This window comes from Babylonia areolata, chromosome 17 (genome assembly GCF_041734735.1).
Source record: "Babylonia areolata isolate BAREFJ2019XMU chromosome 17, ASM4173473v1, whole genome shotgun sequence".
Lineage (NCBI taxonomy): Eukaryota > Metazoa > Mollusca > Gastropoda > Neogastropoda > Buccinidae > Babylonia > Babylonia areolata.
In genome coordinates this window covers 6,195,404-6,217,818 of record NC_134892.1, presented here as the reverse complement: position 1 = coordinate 6,217,818, position 22,415 = coordinate 6,195,404, and the positions used below count along the sequence as shown (strand labels likewise).

The following is a 22,415-nucleotide window of genomic DNA, read 5'->3' as shown; positions in this document are numbered from 1 at the left end:
TTTGTGCCCATCCCAGAGGAGCAATATTGTTTTAAACAAGATGACTGGAAAGAACTGAATTTTTCCTATTTTTATGCCTAATTTGGTGTCAACTGACAAAGTATTTGCAGAGAAAATGTCAGTGTTAAAGTTTACCACGGACACACAGACACAGACACACACACACACACACACACAGACAACCGAACACTGGGTTAAAACATAGAGTGAGTCAACAAAATTCAAACCCCATGCTTTCTCGCAGTCTCTCGTACACACAGGTACAAGACAGACACAAAAGTCAGCCACTTGTTCTCCTTCTCCCTCTCAGGCATTCCACAGAACTCCGCTGAATGTTTCCCTGTCCGAGTTGTACACGCAGCACAGGTTGATGCTGTTGTCCTTGGGAATCAGGCGAATACAGCGACGGGCGCAATAGCTGAGTGGTTAAAGCGTTGGACTGTCAATCTGATGGTCCCGGGTTCAAATCACGGTGACGGCGCCTGGTGGGTAAAGGGTGGAGATTTTTACCATCTCCCAGGTCAACATATGTGCAGACCGGCTAGTGCCTGAACCCCCTTCGTGTGTATATGCAAGCAGAAGATCAAATACGCACGTTAAAGATCCTGTAATCCATGTCAGCGTTCGGTGGGTTATGGAAACAAGAACATACCCAGCATGCACACCCCCGAAAACGGAGTATGGCTGCCTACATGGCGGGGTAAAAACGGTCATACACGTAAAAGCCCACTCGTGTGCATACGAGTGAACGCAGAAGAAGAAGAAGAAGGCGAATACAGCCCACAGGAGGAGAGGGGTGTAGGGGTGGGTGGGAAGGGGGGGGTGTGCGGGGGAGTACGGTTGTCTTGCTGCCCTTGGAGGAGTTGAACACCTCACTCACTCACTAACTCATTCCCTCGACTGCTGGGGTCGTTGGGGGGACATGAGGAAGATGTCATAGCTTGCCACGCCATTCTGTTGGCAGCTGTTGTGAGGAGATCTGGCATCGTCATTTTGGTCCATTCCTTGACGTTGTCGGACCAGCTCTTTCTCTGCCGCCCCCGTCTGCACCCTCCCTCTACAATCCCTTGCAGGATGGTTTTGGAGAGGGTGTTATGTCGTATGACGTGACCAAACCATGCCATCTTCCGTCATTTAACAGTCACCAGCAGTGGTTCTTGGGGCCCAACAAGGTTGCTGACCAGGTTCCACACATAGTCATTGGTCTTGTGCTCCTTGTAGGAGATGTGTAGTAGTCTCTTCAAGCACTTGGTTTCGAATGCTTGGATTCTTCTTTCTGTTTCTGCCATCAGTGTCCATGTCTTACATCCATATAAGAGGATGGAGACCACCAGTGACTTGTAGAGCAGGAATTTTGTGTGGAATCTGATGTTGCTCTTCCATACCCTGTTCAGTCTGGCCATCGCTGCTGTTGCAGAATTAATCCTATTTCGGATTTCTGCTGTGCAGGTGCCGTCTTTGGACAGGGTTGCTCCCAGGCACTTGAAGCTGGTCACTTCTTCCAAGGGCTCACCATTCATGGTTATGTTGGCACTGATGTTAGTTGTGCTGTTGACCATGATCTTTGACCTACAAGAGAGCAAATCTTGTCACTGATTCCGACTCAAACTCCCCGCCCTCAAACACCTCTCACTTGAGACAGGTGAGGGAGGCAGATATGACATGCATTTTCTACAGAATTTTTGCCAGGGGCAACCATTTTGTTGATTGATTGATTGATGTGGATACTTATATAGCGTCTATCCTCAGTCAGAGACCAAGCTCTAAGCGCTGTACATGCACGGGGACATTTGCACCACAGGCTGCCTACCTGGGTAGAGCCGACTGACGGCTGCCACTGGGCACTCATCATTCGTTTCCTGCGTCATTCAATCACATTTCAGACGCACACGCATACACACTCAGACAGACATGTAACATTTTACATGTATGACCGTTTTTAATTACCCCACCATGTAGGCAGCCATACTCCGTTTTCGGGGGTGTGCATGCTGGGTATATTCTTGTTTCCATAACCCACCGAACACTGACATGGATTACAGGATCTTTAACGTGCGTATTTGATCTTCTGCGTGCGCATACACACGAAGGGGGTTCAGGCACTAGCAGGTCTGCACATATGTTGACCTGGGAGATCGGAAAAATCTCCACCCTTTACCCACCAGGTGCACCGAGATTCGAACCCGGGACCCTCAGATTGAAAGTCCAGCGCTTTAACCACTCGGCTATTGCACCTCGGCTGTTGCAGTGGATTCTTTCACGTGCGCTAAGTGCATGATGCACGCAGGACATTAGTTGATGGTCTTGTCCCAAAGACTAGCACCTTCATCATCGCTCAAGGTCTAGTGGATGGGGGAGTAAAAATCACGGTTGGTCTAGGGGTAACGCGTCCGCCTTGGAAACGAGAGAATCTGAGCGCGCTGGTTCGAATCACGGCTCAGCCACCGATATTTTCTCCCCCTCCACTAGACCTTGAGTGGTGGTCTGGGCGCTAGTCATTCGGATGAGACGATAAACTGAGGTCCCGTGTGCAGCATGCACTTAGTGCACGTAAAAGAACCCACGGCAAGAAAAGGGTTGTTTCTGGCAAAATTCTGAAGAAAAATCCACTTCGATAGGAAAAAACAAATAAAACTACTCGCAGGAAAAAATGCAAAAAAAAATGGTGGCGCTGTAGTGTAGCGACGTGCTCTGCCTGGGGAGAGCAGGCCGAATTTCACACTGAGAAATCTGCTGTGATAAAAACAAATACAAATACAAATATCTATGGGCTTGAACCTGTGGACACTCTCTTTCTAGTCAGGTGAATTACCGCTCGGCCAATGCTGTACATCGTGTTTTGTCAGTTGTTCATTCACACAGAATTCACTGTTTCAGGTTTTGTGCTGCCCAATGTGACAAGATCATTCCTTAAATCTGCGCTGCAAGAATACCACAAGGACAACGTAAGGACACTCGTAGTAACTGTAGTAGTAGTACCAGTGGCATTGTTGGTTATGTTATAGAATTAGGGATGGTTGCCTTACAAAATTGAATTACAGATTATTTATGAACTATGTTCATTTATCAAGTTAGATATACTTATTCCTGTGGTTTCACCATTTTTGTACAATTGTAGGCAGACTTCTCTCTCCCTCTCTCTCTCTGTCTGGTTGTCATCTTTGGTGGTCGCTTGACTCACTCGGGATGACAAGTTTTCTCCCTTGCTTTTCCCCACAGACGGCTGATTTGTAAGGGTTTGGAAAAAAATTACAAAAAATACAAAATACAGAGTAAGAAAATGAAACTTTGAGAACTGGTTTATTACGTGTTGAGCTATTACATATAAAAAAATAATCAAATTTCTTATCTTATTTTTACAGTTTTGCCATATGTAGAAAATAATGCCAATTTTTCACCCCGAATCACCATACCCATGCTCGCTTTCTGCATTAAAATCACTTTCTTCTTCATCATCATCCACCTCTTGAATGTCCGACCCTTCAGTTTGTAGCATTTCAAGTACTTTGGCAACACTAAAACATTGCCGTCGCTGCCTTGTTCGCTCCTCAACATTTTAAGAAGAGCCAGCTTTGCTAACAGGCTGGCACGCGAGCAGACGACCGGTCAGTGACTTTGTCAGCTTGTGTGCGAGACGGGCCATGCATGGCAGGCTGGCCAATCATACCATTCGATTGTGGAGTGACCCAGAATAGCACATTCTGCTCGGCTAATCACAAAATCACGTGTACAGTGCGTGATGGATTTTTATTTCTTGAAAATGCTATTCCATTCCGTCATCTGAAACCGAATACATTTTATGTAGGAATGCTCACGCATTCCTTCGTCCGGAGAGAGTTAAAAAGTCCTTTTCGTAACACCAAGAGTTTGGTTTGCTGGACTAACACTGGACATCCGAGGGGTCTGTGTAGAGGAGAAGAGAGGACTGGCCGTACTGAGTGAGTTAACCTGTATAACCGTATGTACCCCAGCCGTGTAGCCCTTCATACTCAGTTTTTGGAGGGGAAACACATGTGAAGTCATCATGTTTTTTTAATGATTTTTTTGTTTCGTTTTGTTTCTGTTATTTTTTTATTTTGTTGTTTTCAGTATACAAGTTCCTTGCATTGTCATTTTTCAGTTGTTAAATTTTAAGCCCTTTGAGGGTTAAGCCAATTGTGATGCAAGAGATTCTGATATGTTTAATGAGTCGGCGTGGGTTCAAATCCCACTGCTGCCACCATGTTACGTTACTTGCATGCACAGCAAGAACAAGGAGACTTTGGTTCAAAACAAACTTAGTTTTAATTCTGCATGTAGTGTGCGCCATTACACAGACAGGTGGGGAGAGGAAGAGTACGAGTGATTTCCCCTTACTACTCTTGACTGAAACGAATCAATAATGTAACAATTACTGCCTTATTTTGGTTGTTTTGGTGGGGGGTTTTTATGTGCCTGTGATGGTGTACTATAGAATAAAAGCAATTTTGTTTTGTTTTGTGAATTGTTGCATTTTCTTATGGTCTTAGTGATTTGTCTGTGCATGTAGTTATTGGGTGGGGTTGGCTCCAGGGAAGGCTGTTTTGTTTTGCTCAAGTATTGGTATAGCTTGACAAAGACCCATACAGCATACATGTGTCTTACTGATGAGTGATTAACAAAGGAAGAAAAGAAAGTCTCTGTGTGTTTGTGTTTGTGTGTGTGTGTGTGTGTGTGTGTGTGTGTGTGCATTTATGTATATGTGTGTGTGAGAGAGAGAGAGAGAGAGAGAGAGAGAGAGAGAGAGCGAATGTGTATGTGTGTGCACACTTAGTTACACAGATGTTTGTTTTTGTGTGGATATATACGAGTATTTGCATATATGTGTGCTTGAGTGTGTGTGTGTGTGTGTGTAAGTATATGTGTGTGAATACTAATATTGATGATAATGGTATTTATATAGCGCTGAATCTTGTGCAGAGACAAATTAAAGCGCTTTCGCACCAGTCATTCACACGCATGCATAACTGAAGACAAGGAAGAGGCAGGCAAGGGAGGCTATTTTTGGAAGAGGTGGGTTTTAAGGCCAGACTTGAAAGAGCTGAGTGCGGAGATGTGACAAAACGAAAGAGGAAGTTCATTCCAATTGCAAGGTCCAGAGACAGAGAAGGAACGGCGACCAACAGTCGAGTGGGTCCGAAGCCGATTATAGAAAGCGAGATGGAGTGTAGAGGTGAAGGCAGCCACAGAGGCAGCAAGGGACAGATTTGTGAATACATTTACAACATAGAGTGCTGATCTTGTACTTTGTGTGTGTGTGTGTGTGTGTGCGTGCGCACACATGCACACGTGTGTGTATTTATGTGTTTTGTGTCCATCATCCACCACAGGTTCTAGACCTGTTGAGTCACCTGGGCGCTGACGACCTTGACATGGTGAGTAAATTGGCCTTCTGCTCCGAGGACATGCCCAGGAAGTGGACGCCTGGGGAGGAACCGATGACGGACGAGGTTTTCTGGAACTTTGACAAGGTGATGGACAATTTGCTGGAGATGGATGGCGGTGGGGAGAACAAGCCCATGTCGGATGACTTGTACGAACAGGTGGTTGCCAGGTGAGGGAATGTGTGTGTGTGTGTGTTGGGAGTTGGTGGGTGTGGTGAGGGTTGTAGGGTGTGGGTGTGGGTGTTTTGGCTGGGTGGGTTGTGGGGGTGTGGAGTGAGGGTGTTTTGGGTGGGTGGGTTGTGGGGGTGGAGTTCTCGAGGGGTTAGTGGGGGGGGGGGGGAGCAGTTGGTGAGGGTGGAAAGGGTTGTGGGGTGTGTATGTGTGTGTGTGTGTGTGGGGGGGGGGGTGTTTGGGTGAATGGGTTGTGGGGGTGTGGGGTGTGGATGCATGTGTTTGGGGTGGGGGTGGAGAAAGTTGTGGGGTGTGGATGTGGGTGTTTGGGGTGGGTGGTGGAGAAAGTTGTGGGGTGTGGATGTGTGTGTTTGGGGTGGGTGGTGGAGAAAGTTGTGGGGTGTGGATGTGTGTGTTTGGGGTGGGTGTGGAGAAAGTTGTGGGGTGTGGATGTGTGTGTTTGGGGTGGGTGGTGGCAAAAGTTGTCGGGTGTGGATGTGTGTGTTTTGGGTGGGTGGTGGAGAAAGTTGTGGGGTGTGGATGTGTGTGTTTGGGGTGGGTGGTGGAGAAAGTTGTGGGGTGTGGATGTGTGTGTTTGGGGTGGGTGGTGGAGAAAGTTGTGGGGTGTGGATGTGTGTGTTTGGGGTGGGTGGTGGAGAAAGTTGTGGGGTGTGGATGTGTGTGTTTGGGGTGGGTGGTGGAGAAAGTTGTGGGGTGTGGATGTGTGTGTTTGGGGTGGGTGGTGGAGAAAGTTGTGGGGTGTGGATGTGTGTGTTTGGGGTGGGTGGTGGAGAGAGTTGTGGGGTGTGGATGTGTGTGTTTGGGGTGGGTGGTGGAGAAAGTTGTGGGATGTGGGTGTTTGGGGTGGGTGGTGGAGAAAGTTGTGGGGTGTGGATGTGTGTGTTTGGGGTGGGTGGTGGAGAAAGTTGTGGGGTGTGGATGTGTGTGTTTGGGGTGGTGGTGGAGAAAGTTGTGGGGTGTGGGTGTGTGTATTTTTGGTGGGTAGGTTGAAGGGGTGGATTTGTGGGGTGTGGATGTGTGTGTTTGGGGTGGGGGGTGGAGAGAGTTGTGGGGTGTGGGTGTGTGTGTTTTTGGTGGGTAGGTTGAAGGCAGGTCCTCCACACAGCCATGGAGCTTCTGGGTCACTGGTGTTGGGTCGGGCCAGTTCCTCTTCCTGAGCATCTCATGGAGGGGGCAGGACTGCAGCAGATGTTCTGCTGTCTGGCTGTCAGTCTCACAGGGGCGCCGTGCTGAGTGACTGATGTAGAATTTAGTGTGAAAGTGAAGAATGGAAATACACCACCCCATTCCCTTGAAGAAGAAGAAGAAAAAAAAAAAAAAAAAAGACAGGAAAATAAACTGCAGTGAAGAAGAAAAGATGAATAACTTAAAACTTTTATGTTGAACAGATTCTGTGGTCCACTGACAAGTGTGAAGATCTTCACAGAGAAAACGTACCCTCGCGTCAAGCTGGAAGTGATCCCCAAAAAGAAGAAGAGAGGCAGACAGGAGGCCAAGGTCAAAATGATCCCTCATGAAGCAATCACGACAGCTGACGCCGCTCGCACCATGGCCAGACGATTCTCAGACCTTGTTTTGATGCAGGTAAGTTTGATCTGGCTGCAGGTAAGTTTGATCTGGGAACTCATTTTGCTGCAGGTAAGTTTGATCTGGGAACTCATTTTACTGCAGGTAAGTTTGATCTGGGAACTCATTTTGCTGCAGGTAAGTTTGATCTGGGAACTCATTTTGTTGCAGGTAAGTTTGATCTGGGAACTCATTTTGCTGCAGGTAAGTTTGATCTGGGAACTCATTTTGCTGCAGGTAAGTTTGATCTGGGAACTCATTTTGCTGCAGGTAAGTTTGATCTGGGAACTCATTTTGTTGCAGGTAAGTTTGATCTGGGAACTCATTTTACTGCAGGTAAGTTTGATCTGGGAACTCATTTTGCTGTAGGTAAGTTTGATCTGGGAACTCATTTTGCTGTAGGTAAGTTTGATCTGGGAACTCATTTTGCTGTAGGTAAGTTTGATCTGGGAACTCATTTTGATGCAGGTAAGTTTGATCTTGGAACTCATTTTGCTGTAGGTAAGTTTGATCTGGGAACTCATTTTGCTGTAGGTCAGTGTTATTCTCGAAACTCATTTTGTTGCAGGTAAGTTTGATTTGGGAACTCATTTTGCTGCAGGTAAGTTTGATCTGGGAATTCATTTTGCTGCAGTTAAGTTTGATCTTGGAACTCATTTTGCTGCAGGTAAGTTTGATCTCAGAACTCATTTTGCTGCAGGTAAGTTTGATCTGGGAACTCATTTTGCTGCAGGTAAGTTTGATCTGGGAACTCATTTTGCTGCAGGTCAGTTTTATTCTCAGAACTCATTTTGCTGTACGTAAGTTTGATCTGGGAACTCATTTTGCTGCAGGTAAGTTTGATCTGGGAACTCATTTTGCTGCAGGTAAGTTTGATCTGGGAACTCATTTTGCTGCAGGTAAGTTTGATCTGGGAACTCATTTTGCTGCAGGTAAGTTTGATCTGGGAACTCATTTTGCTGCAGGTCAGTTTTATTCTCAGAACTCATTTTGCTGTACGTAAGTTTGATCTGGGAACTCATTTTGCTGCAGGTAAGTTTGATCTGGGAACTCATTTTGCTGTAGGTAAGTTTGATCTCGGAACTCATTTTGCTGCAGGTAAGTTTGATCTCAGAACTCATTTTGCTGCAGGTAAGTTTGATCTCGGAACTCATTTTGCTGCAGGTCAGTTTGATCTGGGAACTCATTTTGCTGCAGGTAAGTTTGATCTCGGAACTCATTTTGCTGCAGGTCAGTTTGATCTGGGAACTCATTTTGCTGCAGGTAAGTTTGATCTCGGAACTCATTTTGCTGCAGGTCAGTTTGATCTGGGAACTCATTTTGCTGCAGGTCAGTTTTATTCTCGGAACTCATTTTGCTGCAGGTCAGTTTGATCTGGGAACTCATTTTGCTGCAGGTAAGTTTGATCTCGGAACTCATTTTGCTGCAGGTCAGTTTGATCTGGGAACTCATTTTGCTGCAGGTAAGTTTGATCTCGGAACTCATTTTGCTGCAGGTCAGTTTGATCTGGGAACTCATTTTGCTGCAGGTCAGTTTTATTCTCGGAACTCATTTTGCTGCAGGTAAGTTTGATCTCGGAACTCATTTTGTTGCAGGTAAGTTTGAGCTTGGAACTCATTTCCGATAGGCAAGTTTTTTGTTTGTTTTTGTTTTTGTTTTTTTTTTGCTGCCCCATCATCTGCACCATTTCAGTGGTATTGCTCCCACACCACTCATTTAGATCCCCACACACACGGCCACACCCGGGTTCGACTGTCACAGTTCCAGCATCGGCAGTCTGCAGGGAACTATTGATGTTAGGTCGCCAGGAGGCCACACACCAGAGGAGACCCTGCACTGCTGCTGAGTCACTTTGGTCGTGTTTAGTGGTGCCTGTTCTGATTCAACGTACTTAGGACACCACCTACTAAGCCCCCTACTAACGACAATAATGGCCTAGTCGTGGAGCCAGACTGAGTGAGTGTCACCTCCAGTGTGGAGACCGCCACCATGTCCCTCAAACAACAGCCCCCCATGAATCTGCCGACACTGAAGACATTGACAGGACTCACCCCAAGCACAGAAGTGGAGGGGTATCGAAACTGAGGTCACCATGAGATCAGGGCATGAAAGGCCACAGACTCTGGGACTGTTTTGTTTATATTGATGATGATGAAGGAGGAGGAGGATGACGATGATAATAACGATGTTGCTATGGAGGTCCATTTTGATTTGGGACTGCGTGACAAGGCTGTACTCTATGCTTCCTGTCATAATGATATCCTGGTGTTAACCAGGCCGGAGAGATGCAGACACTTGCAGTGTTGGTCAGGTAATTAGAGCAACACACCCAAATACGCATCCTTGAAGTGGATGACACTTGACTGTGTGGTCCCAGTCTCCCCATTTAAACCCACAGCACACTCAACTCTGGGTAGGAGCCGGCCACAGGCTGAAAAACCCACCTCTGCTGGGATTCAAACCCGCGTCTTCCCAGCTGTCAGTCTTGTGACGCTAACCACTTCACCAGGGCGGCTTGTCCAGTAGGTAAGTTTGATCTCGAAATCATTTTGGTGCGTGTAAGTTAGATCTCAGAACTCATTTTCCTGCAAAGTAAGTTTAATCTTGGAACTCATTTCACTGCCAGTAAGTTTGATATTCTTATCAGTTCTTTTCTTTTGACTGTCATCCCTCTGAACCAAAGTTATGCGCTGTTGTGTACATGCAAATGATTGGTGCAAGTGTGCAAGTATTTTGATTTGACTTGAGGATTAGATTCAGCACTATATATAAGTACATTTATTATTATGATTATTGACATTATTGTTAGCAGAAGTAGTAGTATCAGCAGCACTAGTACAATATTATTATTGTTATCAAGATTTTAAAGAAACTGGCTTATTTCAGTGCCTTGTTTTCTTATTATTAAAAAAAAAAAAAAAGTGCAAAGCTTAAGTCAGATCTATACACTTGAAATTCTGAGCAGAGAATTGCACTTGAAATTCTGAATGAAGAATCATGTGTGAATTCCTGTGAAAACTGTATGCTGGCACACATTTTTATTGCAGTAAAAAAATGTTTTATCAGTATGATGTATTCATGAGGGCTTCCCACTAACCTTAGTTGACCTGTTCTCTCGCCAGGAACAGATCGATCTCCTGCAAACAGACGATGAGTTTGTACACATTGAAGGACCACCGGGCACAGGGAAAACGTTGCTTCTGTTGCTTCGAGTCCTCTCTTGGCTGGACGATGGTCACATGGTGTGGATTGTCTCCCTTACCCCAGCCAGTCGCTCTGTCAGCCATGTTTTAATGGAACAGGTATTAGGGTTGTCATACTGTGGTTATGACATGACTCTTTTTCTGTCCATTTCTCTCCATGATATGATAAGGCTCAGTTTCAGTTTCAGTTTCAGTAGCTCAAGGAGGCGTCACTGCGTTCGGACAAATCCATATACGCTTAAAAAAAAATAATAATAAAAAAAAAGGCTCAGTCTCAAATTATATTTTCTTCTTCATTCGTGGGCTGCATCTCTCACATTCACTCGTATGTACACAAGTGGGCTTTTACGTGTATGACCGTTTTTACCCCGCCATGTAGGCAGCCATACTCTGTTTTCGGGGGTGTGCATGCTTGGTATGTTCTTGTTTCCGTAACCCACCAAACGCTGACATGGATTACAGGATATTTAACGTGCGTATTTGATCTTCTGCTTGCATATACACATACAGGGGGTTGAGGCACTAGCAGGTCTGCACATATGTTGACCCTTGAGATCAGAAAAATCTCCACCCTTTACCCACCAGGCACTGCTACCAAGAATTGAACCCGGGTCCCTCAGATTGAAGGTCCAAAGCGACGGGCGCAATAGCCGAGTGGTTAAAGCGTTGGACTCTCAATCTGAGGGTCCTGGGTTCGAATCACGGTGAAGGTGCATGGTGGGTGAAGGGTGGAGATTTTTACGATCTCCCAGGTCAACATATGTGCAGACCTGCTAGTGCCTGAACCCCCTTCGTGTGTATATGCAAGCAGAAGATCAAATACGCACGTTAAAGATCCTGTAATCCATGTCAGCGTTTGGTGGGTTATGGAAACAAGAACATACTCAGCATGCACACCCCCGAAAACGGAGTATGGCTGCCTACATGGCGGGGTAAAAACGGTCATACACGTAAAAGCCCACTCGTGTGCATACGAGTGAATGTGGGAGTTGCAGCCCACGAATGCAGAAGAAGAAGAAGACCCTTGAGATCAGAAAAATCTCCACCCTTTACCCACCAGGCACTGCTACCAAGAATTGAACCCGGGTCCCTCAGATTGAACGTCCAAAGCTTTAACCACTCAGCTGTTGCACCCGTCAAATTATATCTGATTTTGCGGTCTCCTCTTTGCTTTGAAATAGATTTGTTATTAACACTCACCGTCAGGTTTACCAGATTGCTCACTGCTTCAAAGGACTGATCTATTCAAGTCCAGTCTTTCTAACTCTGGGAGGAGGAATTTTTGTTTAATGTCCCGTCACACATATCGGTGATTGAAGACATTTTGTGAAAGTATTTATGAATACATCTGAGTATTATCGGTTAGAAGGGGTGGGAGATGTGGATGAATGGAGGGTTGGGGGAAACTGGGAAAATAAGGGTAAAAATGTGGGTGAAATTTGGAAGAAAAAAAAACACCTCTAAATACAGTTACAGGAAATTACTTAAAGGACTTCGTAAAAGAGAAGTCATTAAACTGACAAGCGAAACAACTGATAATGAATGCAAAAAGTCAAAAACATCAACGTTCTCAGTCACTTGTGAAGACACACTTTCGTGTACAAAAGGCTTCATCAAGCTACAGTGAAAAATTATATGCTCAGTTGTCATTACAACAATACTTGGTCCGTAATGAATTTGATAATAGTCAGAGCTAAACTCAGAATTGGTCTGCGAATCACACCAAAGTCTGAGAGACTGTCTGAGAGTCTTACTCTGGGGGTGCTTATGGAATGAAATGCTATCAAGTATTAAAGTGAACACTTATTTGATAACACATACCATGCATATATCATGAAAAAATCTCTAAATGTACTTTTTTGTCATTATGATAATATAATCCACACTTTTGTTGATTATTAATACTGTGTTTATGCCTCTTTCTCTCCATCTGTCTCTGCATCTGTCAGTCTGCCCGTCTCTTTATATATATATTTTTTTATTATCATTATTATTACTTCTACCTTTTCTTTTCTTTTTTTTTAAATAATAATAATAATTTATTTATTTATTTATTTGTGTAAGCTTATCTATTATTTATTCACCTTCTTTTTTTTCTTTTTTTACATTATAATTATTATTTATCTATTTATTTATTTATTTGTGTAAGCTTATCTATTATTTATTCACCTTTTTTTTTCTTTTTCTTTTTTTTTACATTATAATTATTATTTATTTATTTATTTGTGTAAGCTTATCTATTATTTATTCACCTTTTTTTTTCCTCAAGGCCTGACTAAGCGCGTTGGGTTACGCTGTTGGTCAGGCATCTGCTTGGCAGATGTGGTGTAGCGTATATGGATTTGTCTGAACGCAGTGACGCCTCCCTGAGCTACTGAAACTGAAACTTTATATCTCCACCCAGTCTTTCTTCTTCTTCTTCTTCTGCTGCTTCTTCTTTTTTCTTTCCTTCATTCTTGCTTTCTCTCTCCCCCATCACTGTATTACTTATACATGTCTTAACTCTTTGTACCATACATATAAGCTTATCAATGTACACAGTGATGTGATGTGCATGTTTACATTATTTCATAGTTTTATGTTATCGTGAATAATTTTCTTTTTGTATTTGTATTTTTGTTTATCTTTTCTTTTTTTCTTTTTTCAATTTTGCCAAAAGGATCAGATGAAAAAAACAAAAAAAACAAAAACATTTCTGCTTATGCTCTTACTGTTTTAACTCACTCCAGACGAATAGTTTTCTCCCTTGCTTTTCCCTGCAGACGACCCATTTGTTGGGGTTAGGAAAAAAAAATCACAAAAAATACAAAACACAAAGTAACTGAAAGAAAATCTCTGTACTTGACCCACTGACCCCTCTTCTAATGCCGTGTGTACGCCCGCCCCCCTCCCTCTCTTCACAGCCCTCACATGCTGAGTTACTGTCAGTACCTTGTTACTGGTAGCTTTCTTCACTGCAGATACTTTATTCAACATCTTCATCCTCCTTGATGTTGAAACCTTCAGTGTGAAGCATTTCAATCACTTCAGCAGCAGTGAAAAGCTGCTGTCATGATCTGGTTTGCTCAAAAAATTTCCACTTGTATCGCCTGCGACGCCTTTTTTGATACATATGCAGATTAGCCTGTCATGTGGGGTACTGAGCTCAACGGCTCGCCAGCAAGTGTATAGTTACGGAATCCCATGAAGAAACTTTCCATTTGACCCTTGACACGTTTGTAATGCAATTGTTTTGCTTCCCCATGAGGAAAACGTGGAAAAAAATGTTAACTGTTGAAACTGCTCTAGAGTTCCATCGCCTGGAATGCTGCCTTATGTCAGGAACGCTATAGCGTTCCATCGTCCAGAGTGAGTTAAAATGAATTTTAATTAGTTTGTTCGTTTGTTCATTCATTCGTTTGTTCCTTTGTTTCCTTTCCTATTCCTCAGTCTCTGTCTCTCTCTGTTTCATTATATCAGTCTCTGGTTTGCTCTCTCTCTCTCTCTCTCTCTCTCTCTCTCTCTTCAGTTTGATAAATGCCTTTTCACTTTGAGTGATGTTGGACTCACACAGGTCTGGTCTCTGTATCCATGTTTGTGTCTCACTTCATGTCTCTGTCTCTCTCTGTGTGTCTCTTTCACCTATTTTCGTTTAGGTCAGAATAATGAAATTCTCCCTCTTCACCTCTCTCCCCCCCCTCTCTCTCACTCCCTCCCCATCTCTCTTTCTCTCTCTCTCTCTTCCCCCTCTCTCTCTACCTCTCCCTCTCTCTCCCCATCTCTCTCTCTCTCCCTCTCTCTCTTCCTCTCGTGTTGCTCATTGTGAAAAGTTAAACTTGTGTTGTCATTCTCATATGGAAAATATTTATGTTATACATTTATATATGTTTTTGTTTTTATTTCTCACTACATGTCATTACTTTGAATGGATGGTCGAACTGCACTTTGTTGCACAGATTGATTGATTTCGTTTTGGCTTTGGTTTTCATCAATATTATTACTATTGATGCATGTTATTATTTGTATTATGAACCCCCATGTCATTAGGGCTGTAAAGCTATTGACATTAAAGTGTTCAGTGTTCAGTGTTCTCTCTTCCTCTCTTTTCACTCTCTCTCTCTCTCTCTCTTCAGTTTGATAAATGCCTTTTCACTTTGAGTGATGTTGGACTCACACAGGTCTGGTCTCTGTATCCATGTTTGTGTCTCACTTCATGTCTCTGTCTCTCTCTGTGTCTCTTTCAACTATTTTCCTCTCCCTCACTCTCTGTGTCCCTCCCCCTCTCTCAGAAGTAAGACCTATGGACACAGATCGTTTTCTTTTCAATCGCCAAAGACGTGGAACAAACTCCCTGATAACCCCCGTCATTCTGATTCCCTCGCATCTTTTAAGTCTCGTCTCAGAACTCACCTTTTCCCTCAGCAATAAGTTCAACTGTGGCAGGTCCACTTTCTTTTCGTTAGGTGTTCTTGACTATGTGTGTATACATATGTATGTGTACATAACTACATGCATGTATATGAATGTGTATTGTGTGTGCGTGTGTTTATGTAAATTTGTGCCTGCCTATGTGTGCGTATGTGTTAGGGTAGCTGTTAGATACACATGTATGTTAAAATGTATGTATGCAGTGTGTGTGTGTGTGTGTGTGTGTGGTCACATTTTGGTGTGTGTATGTAACATAGATATAATGTTTTATGTTAACAAAAGCGTTTTTGTAAAGCACCTAGAGCAGATTTCTGGATAGTGTGCTATATAGAGCAGATTCTGGATAGTGTGCTATATAAGTATCCATTATTATTATTATTATTTTCATTTAGGTCAGAATAATGAAATTCTCCCTCTTCACCGTGGGGTGAATGCATGGAAATTGTAAGCGTAAGCAGTTAACTCTTTGACTGCTGCTGCTGCTGAGTAGTCCCATCAATGAAGCATTGCCCCACCCCCGAAAACGGAGTATGGCTGCCTACATGGCGGGATAAAAACGGTCATACACGCAAAAGCCCACTCGTGTACATACGAGTGAACGTGGGAGTTGCAGCCCACGAACACAGAAGAAGAAGCGTCGCCCCCTCACTGGGATAAGACCAGAGTTTACAGGTCAGATATACTGGGCGTGCTGAACTTACGATACTAAAAGATCACTTCCCAGCTATGCCCTTTGCACCTACCGTATGTATTGTGGCCAGAGGCTGGTGAACATTAAACTTCCAGAGTTCTCTCTCTTTCTCACTGCATGTTTGATATATGATGTGTATTGTAATAGAAATTATTTACGAATAATGTCAATTAAAAGCAAGTACGTCTCATGATGTGTAGTACGTATTACTTCAGTGAGGGTTACTTTTAAGACAGCATGATATATATAAGTTGTGTACTGTGTATTACTTAGCTAAACATGTCATTTTTACAAGGCATGATGCAATATCTAAGATGAATTTTTTATTTTTTTTACACCCTTTCATAAGGGGCGATGGCCTACAAATGATTAAACCATCCATCCATCTCTCTCTATCTCTCTCTCTGTTTTCCTCCCTTTCTCTCGCTTTGTCTCCCTCTCCCTCACTCTCTGTGTCCCTCCCCCCCCTCTCTCTCTCCCTCGTTCTGGCACTTTTGCCACTAATTCTAAATGTTCCTCCCACCTCCTTACCACCCCACCTTCCCTACCCTTCTTTCCTTCACCTTTCCTCCTCACAGCCACATGCTTTGTCCTCTCTGTCGTGCCGACAGGTCAAGAAGATGATTGGCATGCACAAAAACGAGAAGGAGAAAGAGAAGGTTCTGAAACGCCTGCGGATGTTCATGATGACTCGAGCCGAGCACACACTAGACAGGGAGTACTTCAAGCGACGGCTCCTCAAATTCCGCCTGCGTGCGATGCAAGACCCGTCCAGGTTGGACAGCACCTATCCACAGTCCTCCAATCTGAGGGCCGTGGCACCGGAGCATGACTGCAAAGTTTGTCTGGCATTGGATGAAACGGGCATGGCAGACAGAGGGTTGCCAGACTTTTTCAAGTGGGTAAGAGGAAGTCTGTTGCGATTCAGTGTGCAAGCGTTTATGATGCAGAAGGTATACATTAAGATAATGAGTGTTGTGTGTGTTACATGGCATCGCATTGTACATGGGTGGGATTTCTGTATTGTACGGATTTCCGTATTGGCATTTTGGTGATTTTTAACTTTCTTTCCTTTTGTTTTATTTTGTTTTTGGTTTTAAGATATGCATTTCAGCTATGTTTACATTCAGGATGATTTTTTTTTTTTTTTTTTTTAATCATTTGGCAAAAAATCAATGGATTGGGCAATATTAGAGGCATGTCCCATGCTTATGTACATGGATACGACTGCATTTGTGTGTATTTGTGTCTAATTTTCTTTTCCAGGTAGTTTTTTGTTTGTTTGTTTGTTTCTTTTGTGTTTCCTGGTTCTGGAGGATAGATATTCAGTTTGTTTGCCATGATATGGCCCTCAGTAATTGGCTGGGCTATTAGCAGTAAAGATATATAATATGGTGACAACACTTTGAAGGTTTCAGACCTCCACAAGGAAGGCGTGTTTCGAGGAAAAGATTTCAAAGCAGGGCTCAACGTCTGGTCGGCGTCAGTGGAGCGCGTGGGTCGTCCGATGTATGCAAAGGACCCTGATTCAGTGCAGACTGACCCGGACAAGTTTGGAATAATCTGTAAGCTGAAAATGCCCCTACGATGCCCTCCCTCTGTGCAGAGAGCTCTGATCTTGGTCCAGCCTTCACTGGATCAAGAGAATGTCTGCTGCTTCACAGAGGTAAGTCATGACACTGATGGGTCCTTTGCTGTATTTTACGGACTTTCAGTTTCAGTTTCAGTTTCTCAAGGAGGCGTCACTGTGTTGGACAAATCCATATATGCTAAACTGTATCTAATAAGCTGATGCCTGACAGCAGTATAACCCAGTGCCCTTAGTCAGGACTTTAGTGCATGCTTATGTGTTTGTCTACCCATCAAAGTGTGTTTTGTCTACAAAATTTTGCCAGAGGACAATCTTATGTTGCCATGGGAAAATGTGCTTCTGTTGCATGTTTCTTAGGCTGGCCTGTTGCTTTGCAAGCTACACACAGACAGAGAATCCCAATACAAGACAGGCTGTAAAGTGATACTTTTTTCTTCAGCTTTGACTCATGCACCTTTGCATACTGTACGTGGGATATATGGTTAGTTTCAGTTTCAGTTTCTCATGGGGGAGTCAGTATGTTTGGACAAATCCATATATGCTACACCACGTCTGCTAGGGAGATGCCTGACAGCAGCATAACCCAGCATGCAAGTCAGGCTTTGAGTGCATGCATGTATACTTGTGTACCTATCAGAGTAGATTTATTGTAAAGAATTTTACCGGAGGACAACACTGGAGTGACGGCCTAGAGGTAACGCGTCCGCCTTGGAAGCGAGAGAATCTGAGCGCGCTGGTTCAAATCACGGCTCAGCCACCGATATTTTCTCCCCCTCCACTAGACCTTGAGTGGTGGTCTGGACGCTAGTCATTCGGATGAGACGATAAACCAAGGTCCCGTGTGCAGCGTGCATTTAGTGCACGTAAAAGAACCCATGGCAACAAAAGGGTCGTTCCTGGCAAAATTCTGTAGAAAAATCCACTTCGATAGGAAAAACAAATAAAGCTACACGCAGGAAAAAATTTTTTTAAATGGGTGGCACTGTAGTGTAGCGACGCGCTCTCCTGAATTTCACACAGAGAAATCTGATGTGATAAAAAGAAATACAAATACAAACAAATACAAATACTTTTGTTGCCATGGGTTCATTTTTCAGTGCGACAAGTGCGTGATGCACTCGTGACCTGGGTTTATGACTGGCTGCTCACTTTGATTTTCCAGTCAAGCTTGGGAGAAAGGCTGAGAGCGGCAATAAAACCTAGACCCTCACGGACACTGCATTGGGACTATAAGCGTCTTATCCATTCTGCCACATACTTAACATCTGTTGAAACGTAAGCGTCTTATCCATTCTGCCACATAGTTAACATCTGTTGAAACGTAAGCGTCTTATCCATTCTGCCACATAGTTAACATCTGTTGAAACGTAAGCGTCTTATCCATTCTGCCACATACTTAACATCTGTTGAAACGTAAGCGTCTTATCCATTCTGCCACATACTTAACATCTGTTGAAACGTAAGCGTCTTATCCATTCTGCCACATACTTAACATCTGTTGAAACGCTGTATGATGTATGACATTCATGGCGGTGGAAACAGGTGAGACCTTCCAATGAATCAGAGTAAAAACAGCTCAGAATTTGCTCACATTGTTACAAACAACACTTTAGTGGGGAGAGGAGACAGGACAAAGTCAAGAAGGTGGAGATCAACAGAGCAGACAGGTGAGTGGGTGACGCAGCATGTGTGGATGATGACATTACACTTTACAGCCTTGACATCAAGTTTGGCAGTAGGTGCAAACATGTTTGCAGCAGCAACAGCAATCGACCGATCAATACTCGACTTCTTGTCTGTCATTAGAATTTAGATGCATGCTCTATGCTGCACCGCTTGGCTTTTATCAGAGACTGACATAAGCTGGCCGACAGCAAAATGAGAGCTGTAGGATCAATGTTTTTTTCCACTGCAATGGGAAGTCATTTACAGCTTAGTCTTTTGTGAAGGTCTATGGCTCTTAAACTAGGAGGCAAGACTGCACTGGCTCTTAGTACTGCAGCCTTTGGGTGGGGGGGCGGGGGGGGGGGGGGGGGGGGGTAGTTGGCCTTTGGGAACCATCCCAGCGCTGACAGTCCTTAAACCCTCATGGCCAAGAAAGTGGGGATGTAACTTGGGCAAGACACTCTCCACTGTTAACAAATTCTAGCCCAGATAATCAGGACAGCAGTTGCTTCCTCTGTTGTTCTGATAGTCTTTGTCAGACATGACTAACTGTTATACATACACATGTTGCACCTTGTGTCTCTAAAATTCCGTTCTTTTTTTTTTCAAATTTGGAGGATGCAGTTTATAATCTAAAGCACAGCTTGTAGTCAGTAAAATACTGTAGTCTTCCTCTGACAACCACATCTTGTGGGTTCCCTCCTTTAACTCTCTCCATACGAACGGCGAAAGAGACGATGTTAACAGCGTTTCACCCCATTTACCATCATCAAAATATTGCAAGCGGAAGGCTCTTATACTGAAGAGGTGAATGTTGACAAAGAATACCACAATTCTGACGATGGAAGCTAAAGGTTGGGTCATTCAGACACCCACTGGACATCCGAGGGGTCTGTGTAGAGGAGAAGAGAGGACTGGCCGTACTGAGTGAGTTAAAACCAGATGCCATACATGGTCCATCAATAATTTCTCATTTTGCTGGCTGCTTAAGGAAAACTCTTCCCTTCTGCCAACCCCATGCTTATTCCCTCTTGACTGTCAAGTCTGCATTAAAAACAACAACAACAACATAACTCTCTTTCACAAAAAAAAAGAAACAATTACACACATCACATAAACATACATAAAACACTTACCCTTTTGAGTGACAAGTCTACTTTATGCTCAGTGACAAATATTTGCAAGGGGATGGGTTGGTCGTTGATGGTTTGTTTTTTTTCCTCTATTTTTTTTCTTTTTGAATTCTAGCATGCAAACTACAAGAAGGAAGGGAAAATAAGTAAACTTTTCTGAAAGAAAAATGAACACACTATCCAATGGTGGCAATTTCACACAAATTAAACGATTCCATGACAGGAAAACTTCTACAATGACACAGACAGAAATTTTCCTGGGGCAATTTTCTGCACACCTGAAGGGAACAGAAATTTTCATTCTGGGGCACTGAAGGGATAAAGTTAAAGAACAAGAAATATTTTCAAAATGTTTTTTTGTTTTTTTTTTCAACAGGAAATGACTCTGTCTAACCCTGCACGGCAAAAGGGGAACCAGGATCGTGAAATCTATGCAGCGGACGGCATGCCGGTGTTTCTGATAGGTCACGGGAGCCACAAGGAATCGTCAAAAGACATCTGGTTTTGCTACGAATGTGGCGAAGAGCTTGCCAACTACCTCAAAAATGTGCTGCATATTGGTAACAATCTTGATTCTAATTTGAGAATAGAATTTCCTTCTTCTTCTACGTTTGTGGGCTGCAACTCCCATGTACAAATGGGCTTTTATGCATATGACTGTTTTGACCCTGCTATTTAGGCAGCCATACTCTGTTTTTAGGTGTGTGCATGCTGGGAATGTTCTTGTTTCCATAACCAACGCTGACACAGATTACAAATAAAATTTTTCATACTTATTTGATCTTCTGCATGAAGGGGGTTCAGGCACTAGCAGGTCTGTACATCTGGTTTCCCGGGAGATTGGAAAAATCTCTACCCTTTGCCTACCATGTGCCGTGTCCAGGATTTGAACTCGGGACCCTCAGATTGAAAGTCTAATGCTTTAACCAGTCGGCTGCTGTGCCCTCACTGTGATAAGACAAAGCTTACGGGTCAGGGTGTCAGTCACTACTCTGATCTCAGCAGTCAAGGGGTTAAGATAACTTGTTTGCTGCCAAGTTTCTGTGTGAAAAGCTCTCTCCAGAAGAAGATATTTTAGACTCAGTGCTGTCAGTCACATGATTCAGATCTTGTCAAAACACAGCGGACTTGTTCACATCAAACTTGGTCGAGGGAATCAAGTGGGGGTTGTTAGTCAATTTCCTGTTGCATGGGAAAGTTGGTTGCACCTGTTAATTTTCATTACCATATGCAAAGTGGTCCATTTAACATAACCCATCAATGATAACTTAAGTCTGCCTATCGCAGTGAACAGTCCAGTTGACATAAGTCACCTATGGCAGTGAAAGAGTTACAGTTACAGTCACCCATCTGAATTTTCTCTCAACAGGTGAGGAAGAATGTGACTGTGAAAACAAACCTGTCATCTATGAGATCACTGAGAAGTTCTGCCCTGACTGCAAGAAACTGACGAAGGGGACGATGCCGATGGCTAACCTGCCCCTGAAATACAACGACGTCATGATCGTGGCCACACAGAGGGCCTTCCAGTTCTCACTGCCCATGGGGAAGTTTGCGCTAGCCATGGGGGAAAGGGGCCTGAAGATCGCCGTCAACACGACCAGAGAGGAAGGTAGGTTCCTTGTTGGGGAGGGAGTGTTGCATTCTGTGTGGAGCGGTGGCCCGATGATCTTGCAGCTTACTAGAACGCGTGTGTCCAATGGTTCATGAAGTCCTCGGTAGTATAGTGGTCAGTATCCCCGCCTGTCACGCGGGAGACCGGGGTTCAATTCCCCGCCGGGGAGGAATTTTTTTCTCAAGGCCTGACTAAGTGTGTTGGGTTACGCTGCTGGTCAGGCATCTGCTTGGCAGATGTGGTGTAGCGTATATGGATTTGTCCGAATGCAGTGACGCCTCCTTGAGCTACTGAAACTGAAACTCATGAGTTTGGGTGATGAACTATTATTAGTATAAGTCAGTAACTGTGTTTGTGACTTTTTTTTATGGTAAACATGTGTGAGTGCAGCTTTGGCTGGTTTTAAGAAATGAAGGGTATGCACCCCTGAAATGTCCCCTTTTTGGTCAGCTTGGCAGTAGGCAATACAGCTGCATTTGATATTTTATTTTAACTCATTCTATACTGCCTGACAACTTCCTTCATTATATTCTCTGTCCTGGCCGTTTGTTTATGTTATATGAAAAATATCTAAAAAATGCAATTACATACAGCTGTGAAACTTTGTGATAATATAAAGAATAGAATGGACTAATATTTGGCAAAGTTTCAAAGCACTCACTTAATTATTGACTGATTTGTCATATTTAGAAGAAAAAAAAAATCTGTTTTTCACAACTGACATAAAGGGGGTGAGTTTTTCTCTTATAACAGAAATTTTACAAACGTGGTCTTTTGTAACCATAGGCACTTCCTAATTGTAGCAATGGGCAAATGCGTATGCACAGTGGATGTCCACTATAGAATCAGTTTGCATTTGACTTTGAGGCACAGTACTTGCCGAATTTGACAGAGACGCCATCTTGTCGAGCGAGCAAGTGAGAAGGGTGACTGTACACTCGCATGTATTG

At 43.7% G+C, this 22,415-nt stretch overlaps 1 protein-coding gene and 1 non-coding gene across 3 annotated transcripts in view; both read left to right on the top strand.

Annotated features, from left to right (window-relative positions):
- Nucleotides 1-22,415, top strand: part of LOC143291607 (uncharacterized) — a 50,527-nt gene that overhangs the window by 18,453 nt on the left and 9,659 nt on the right. For both annotated transcript variants that reach the window (XM_076601560.1, XM_076601561.1), the window contains exons 5-12: nucleotides 2,878-2,945; nucleotides 5,349-5,572; nucleotides 6,983-7,178; nucleotides 10,283-10,462; nucleotides 16,073-16,363; nucleotides 16,873-17,127; nucleotides 20,227-20,410; nucleotides 21,220-21,462. In XM_076601560.1, the coding sequence (XP_076457675.1) occupies nucleotides 2,878-2,945; nucleotides 5,349-5,572; nucleotides 6,983-7,178; nucleotides 10,283-10,462; nucleotides 16,073-16,363; nucleotides 16,873-17,127; nucleotides 20,227-20,410; nucleotides 21,220-21,462 (1,641 nt within the window). The remainder of the gene's footprint in view (nucleotides 1-2,877; nucleotides 2,946-5,348; nucleotides 5,573-6,982; nucleotides 7,179-10,282; nucleotides 10,463-16,072; nucleotides 16,364-16,872; nucleotides 17,128-20,226; nucleotides 20,411-21,219; nucleotides 21,463-22,415) is intronic.
- On the top strand, nucleotides 21,563-21,634 carry Trnad-guc (transfer RNA aspartic acid (anticodon GUC)). The gene has a single exon. It is a non-coding gene; the product is annotated as a tRNA-Asp (tRNA).